A 6,000-nucleotide genomic window follows, 5' to 3' on the forward strand; every position below is an offset into this window, starting at 1 on the left:
AATAAAATTAAAATAAACAAATAGTTTACAGGACGTATTGGAAATAAAAATGCAAAATTTACCGAATTTTTCAAATTTACCTTGATTTTTATTGAACTCAAAAAAATACACTCATTTTTTTTTATTCTAAACTGTGAATTAAAAAAAAAGATAAAACCATTTTTACTTAATAAAGGGTATGGCCTCCTCTACTCGTCATTACAGCTCTACATCGTCTCTCCATGCTCCTGATCAGGTTGTCGATCTCTTCTTGAGGTACAGCCTGCCACGCTGCATTCACGGCCCGAACCAGATCTCTACGAGTTTCACGAGGCATATCCATTCTCAAAATTCTTCTTTGGACCGCATCCCATACGTGCTCGATGGGGTTGAGGTCAGGAGATTGTGCCGGCCAGGGTAAGATGTTTAATTGATGAGCATTGATAAACTCACTTACCACTCTGGCTGTATGAGGCCGTGCATTGTCATGCATGAGAATGAAGTTTCTCCCAAAATCATTGGCATATGGTAACACGACAAGCTCAAGAATTAAATCACGATATGTGATTCCTGTTAGAAACCTTTCAAGAAAAACGAGATCGGTTTTTCGGCCTAACTGGACTCCTCCCCAGACCATAACTGTTCCACCTTCAGAAGGGTGCACTTCCTGAACGTGATCCAACCGAATAAGATTTCCCGGTTCTCTCCATACCCTAAGCCTTCTCAAATCCGGATGAATTTCAAAGCGTGACTCATCCGTGAAGAGAACATTGGCCCATTGTTCATTCGACCACTGAACATGATCTTGAGCCCACAAATATCGTACCTCTCGATTTCCTCTCGTTAAGGGTTGAGCTCTCCAGGGGCGTCTGCTTCTTAAGTTGACCTCTCTTAATCTATTGCGAACAGTGTCAGGACTAACGGTTACATTATCTGTTTCCTGGAGAATTAAACTAAGCTCTGGTGCTGTAAGAGTCGGTCGGCGTCGAGCATTTAATTGTAAAAAATGATCTTGCTGAGGGGTAGTAATGCAATGTCACCCTGTGTGCTTTTCAGCAACATCACCACTTTCACGGTAGCGTGCACTTAATCGCGATATCACACTTTGCGTTGTATTTAATGCTCTATCTACGTCGATTTGGCGCATTCCAGCTTCGAGCATCCCATGGCCCCTAACATTTCGTCTCTGTTAAGATGTCTACGCTCCATAATGTCGTTTATTACTAAACAGAGTTATTTGAATGAATTCTGACCAGTTATCATAAAAACATAGCCAGTACAGGTTAAATTCGAACAATTGATGCTAGGTGCATTTTATACATTTGACAAAAAATGCACAAACACTTCTGCAAATATCCCAAATTTAGAAATAACTAGTATGACTACTTCGTTTCAATCGAAGTAGAAAGAATCGGCCTACAAATATGTGGCTGTTTATTCAAAAAAAATTTTTTAACTTAGCTTTTTAACTTTAATAAAATGATATCCCTAGATTTTTCCGGTGTGATGTCAAAATCCTTACATTTTAGGTATATGCTTCTTTAATGAAACGTATCTTTATTTTTTTCCTAGAAATACATAAATTAATATATAGAGTGTTCCGTTACAAAAAATCCAACTTTGATGCGTAACTTTTTTTGAGGACACTCTGTAGAACTCTATATATTTTTATAAAATGCTTTCAATTAACCTACATATGCTCGAAAAATTTCATTTCGATATAAGCCACCGTTTTCCTTGGAGCCTCCGAGTCGTATATGAGATGCGCCATCTTGTATTTTAGAGACCATCTATAATTACTTATTTCTCTAAGAACTGTGCTAAAGCTCTCTATTAAATTGGCCAGGTCTGTAAATCAATGCTCCTGTCACGCTTTGGTAAACTAATCCATTTATTTTTTCGATATCGAAATAAGAAAAAGATAGGAAAAGAATCATTAAAAATGGCAGAAAAGAAGAAAAATAATGAAAAACGACGATCAATATATAATCGATTGTAACGTTTCGGTCAAGTCGGCCGGGATGTACAGTTAGGCCAAGATGAGATGCGAATTCTTCAAGACGGATTTAAGGTTGTGGCATGAACGGGAGCGGCGATTTGAAGAAGAACCATAGCGAAGAACCGAAGATATTACTGGTTAAGTTTTAAGAAAACTATTTTTAAAGAAAACAGTTTTTTTTAATTCATAAAAATGGAAAAATGGTTGATGGTAGTGTGTATAGTGGTAGTGGGAATATGTTCTGATGTCACAGAATCTACGAGTGAGTATATTTATATTTTTCTCGTATACCGGGTGCGTCTCAAAAGTGGCTCACCCCTATAACTTTTTTATTTTTTGAGAAAAAAAACGAGATTTGGTATGTTAGTATATGACATAAATTAGGATTGATTCACGATGGATCCACGTATTCAATTGTTTTCGATCATTTCCTGTTTCGACACAATGAAATAACTAGAACTTTTGATTATTAAATGGCACCCTCGGTATTTTTTTACTTTATTCGATAAAAAATAACACTCTGAATAGAATGACATATCATATGTCAACTTTTGACATTTTCTATATGGTTTATTCGAAATTAATAATTTGCGGTTCGTAACGAAAATTTGACTCGAAATACCGTAAGTGTGCGGTATCAAATTATTTGTAAAAAAATGTTTTTTCCAAATATGCTGAGCCACCCTCGTTCCATTTGAAAAAAAATGAGATATGATTAAAAATACGATTTGAGCATTTTCTAACTGGTCAGGAAAAAACATTAGGACACTAAAACATTAGACGATCAAATCTATTTTTCCAAGACTCCTTGATTAAGAATTAGTGTGTTTATCATAATCATGGTACTCTAGATTGAATTTTAAAATACGATTTTTTATTAAGCGAAAATGTCAAAAGTTGACATATGATATGTCATTCTATTCAAAATGTCATTTACTATCGAATAAAGTAAAAAAACACCAAGGGTGCCGTTTAACAATCAAAAGTTGTAGTCATTTCCGGGAAAACAGGAAGTGACCAAAAACAATTGAATACGTTAATCAATCCTAATTTATGTCATATACTAACATACCAAATCTCGTTTTTCTATCTGAAAAAATAAAAAAGTTATAGGGGGTCACTTTTGAGACGCACCCGGTATATATACAAAATAGTGAATGCCGAATGCGAATATTAATTTGTTGGTAATTAAATACCAAACGACCAAAAAAAAAACGGTGTCAGACATGGCATGAAAATGAAGATCGCTGATATTTTGTATGTAAAAAATTATATAGGGAATGCCATCGATCATCATTTCTAAGCCAACGAGACGCCGTTTTTTTTCGATCATACAGGGTGTTTTAAAAAACATGTGCTTTCTCTCGTGGGGAGATTCCTCTCGTAAAGATGAGATTTATTTTTCATATCAACATATGGGTCGGTACGTAGTAACTACTTACAGGGGGTAACTTTTTTCGATTTATTATAATTTTCTTCCAAGTGCTTTTAACGATTGGAATGACATTTTGAGAATAAAAGTTATTATTAAGTTCGACATATTTTAAAGCTAAAAAAAGAAAAACAAAGAAGTAGTTCTTTGATTTATTTTACGATGACTTAAGTAACTGTTATAAATCTAAATGATAATGTCCATAAACTAATGTCGACTTTGAAAATAGTTACTAACTGCTACTAGAAAATTGCCATGGCGACACCAGCCATCTTGATTGCCATTTCATTGAAATAAACGCTTTTTATTCAAAATTTGAGCTAGATAGGTATAGAAACCCTAATACAGTTTAAAAGAACATTTAAATCTGCTTGGATTTATTTTAAAAAATACAGAGTGTTACATTTGAAATAACCAAGTTTTTCTGTAAAATAAATATTTAAAATAGATCAGCAATTTTTGGTACCCCTGTATAAATTAAAAAAAGCAATAAACATTTTCAGTAAAGTTTATTTCCCTACCTTTAAACTCAGCACAAGAATTAATTCTAAAAAGATATGTACAGGGTGTTGATAATCTATTTTATGGTAGCATGCATATTTAAATATCTTTAAATATCTCAAAAACCAAAGATGTTAAACATATTTAACCGTTATAATAAATATATTATAAGGGTTAAATATATAATTGTTTCTACATCTTTCCGTTTTCGTATAATCAACCGAGGCAAATGAAGTGCGCCACCCTGTATAATTTTAATAATATTTAACACAGTACAGTTCATTTAAGATATTAAATGCTTTATTAAGATTCTGCTTTTGTAGACGATACAAATAATTTCGAAATATTTTTAGCAATTTTCTCAAACGCAATAGACAATTCTCCATTTGGCAGTCCATTTCAGTCAGCAATCAGTCCAAACTTGGGACTCTCTACCAACAATCTAGGTTTAAGACAAACATACAATGGTTACAATCCTTCTACTACCTTTGGTTCATTCGGCCCATTTAGTAACATGTTGAAACGAAGATGCCCGATTTGCGATTCCTCTGTATATGGTTACTGTAGCGAGAAGTTGTTCCACGATTCTTGCTGTTGCAATAATCCAAACAATCCGTATGGTAAGTGATAAAGAAATAATTAGAAAGATACAATTTGCAAACAGTTATTTTGTACCAGGTTATTTTTTTTTTAAACAAGTTTAAACAGCCAACTCACGGCACTTTTTACTTTGACCACCCTGTAACTTCGATGTGGATAAAGCAAAAATATTAATATTACAGTAGGGGGAAACAAAATTCTCTGTTAGATGACTATTGTATAAAAAAAGCATGACAGGACCTTGATTTAATAGTTTTTAATTAATTTATAAATACAATAACTACAGGGTGTCATTGAAATGGTGTAAAAAAATCGGGGAGTGATAGTACTCCTAAAAATAGTAAAAAAGTTCCTATAAGTATGTGGAATATCCTTGGTGTTGTCCGAATTTGATTGGAACAGTCAATAATGCGTTACCGTAGTTAATCTTCAGTATTAATCGGTACTGATTAAACCAAAACTTTCAAGTGACCCCAGAAGTAGAAATCTAGTGGGTTATTTCGTTTTTTAAAGCAATAAGATGTTTCAAAAATAATGAAATTTTGATTTTTCAATTAATTATTTGATAGCTAATTGGTTACTTTTGAACCGCCATAACTTTCATAAGTTTATGTTGATTGCAACCTTATGTTGATTGCAACCTCTGATGAGTTTGCAACCCATCAGAGCAAACTCTTTGCCTTCAATTTTCACAACCATCACTCTGGGCGATGTGCAACCAGAGTACCTTTTTTGTAGGTAAAAGTATGTAGTTTTCAAAAAATGAACCCACGTTGTAAAAAAAATAACCTCAAAAAAGTTATTCGCGAAACAACCCCCTACCCTTGCAAAATCTACCCTTTCCGCTTTTCCAAATAATTTTTCAGTATCACCGTTTGAATGAGGGTCAAAATTTACGGCAGAGGATTTTTTTTCGAAATTTTATCTCGTTTTTTGAGCCTACAATTTCAAAACAACCGTTTTTTAAATTCACCCTTTCAGTGCCCCTAACTCCCTTAATATGCATTTTCCGCCCTATACTTATAGGAACTTTTTTTTACTATTTTTAGGAGTACTATCACCCCCCGATTTTTTTTACACCATTTCAATGACACCCTGTATATCAGAGAAAAAATGTAATGAAATATTTTTTATTATAATTTAATTAAAAATAATCTAGTGTATGTCTTTAACAAAAAAAACATACAATTATTCTAGTATAGGTCAAGGCTTTATTTATTATTAAGAAATATACCTATTAGGTATTTACACTAAAAAATAATAATAATAATATGTTTTTTATTTAATTATTTACAGAACAGCTACCGTACCAATGCCAATATGCAGATTGCAGTTTTTTGCACGCAAACTCTTGCAGGGAACACAAATTGATCACGGCATGTTGCTGCACTAACTTCTTATTTTATCGCAAGTAAGATAAAAAAATACTTTAGACCAAATAAAATAGTTAATTCATTATTTATTTATTTATAAAATAAGTTTAATAAAG

General features: G+C 33.0%; 1 protein-coding gene across 1 annotated transcript; it reads left to right on the forward strand.

Moving 5' to 3' along the window:
- The first annotated feature begins 2,004 nt into the window (after positions 1 to 2,004).
- Positions 2,005 to 6,000, forward strand: LOC115887997. The gene is made up of 3 exons (XM_030907576.1): positions 2,005 to 2,240; positions 4,265 to 4,531; positions 5,808 to 6,000. Exons 1-3 carry the CDS (start codon positions 2,171 to 2,173, stop codon positions 5,924 to 5,926), a joined length of 456 nt encoding a protein of 151 aa, XP_030763436.1. The 5' UTR covers positions 2,005 to 2,170; the 3' UTR covers positions 5,927 to 6,000.

Source organism: Sitophilus oryzae, unplaced genomic scaffold, assembly GCF_002938485.1.
Source record: "Sitophilus oryzae breed Bouriz unplaced genomic scaffold, Soryzae_2.0 scaffold_682_pilon_pilon, whole genome shotgun sequence".
NCBI classification, from domain to species: domain Eukaryota; kingdom Metazoa; phylum Arthropoda; class Insecta; order Coleoptera; family Curculionidae; genus Sitophilus; species Sitophilus oryzae.

What these genes read in the sequence shown, in the direction of transcription:
- LOC115887997 (XM_030907576.1), top strand. Translation starts at nt 2,171, where the DNA reads ATGGAAAAATGGTTGATGGTAGTGTGTATAGTGGTAGTGGGAATATGT. An exon ending in TGATGTCACAGAATCTACGA is followed by an intron (nt 2,241 to 4,264) that starts GTGAGTATATTT and finishes AAATATTTTTAG; the next exon opens with CAATTTTCTCAAACGCAATA. An exon ending in TAATCCAAACAATCCGTATG is followed by an intron (nt 4,532 to 5,807) that starts GTAAGTGATAAA and finishes AATTATTTACAG; the next exon opens with AACAGCTACCGTACCAATGC.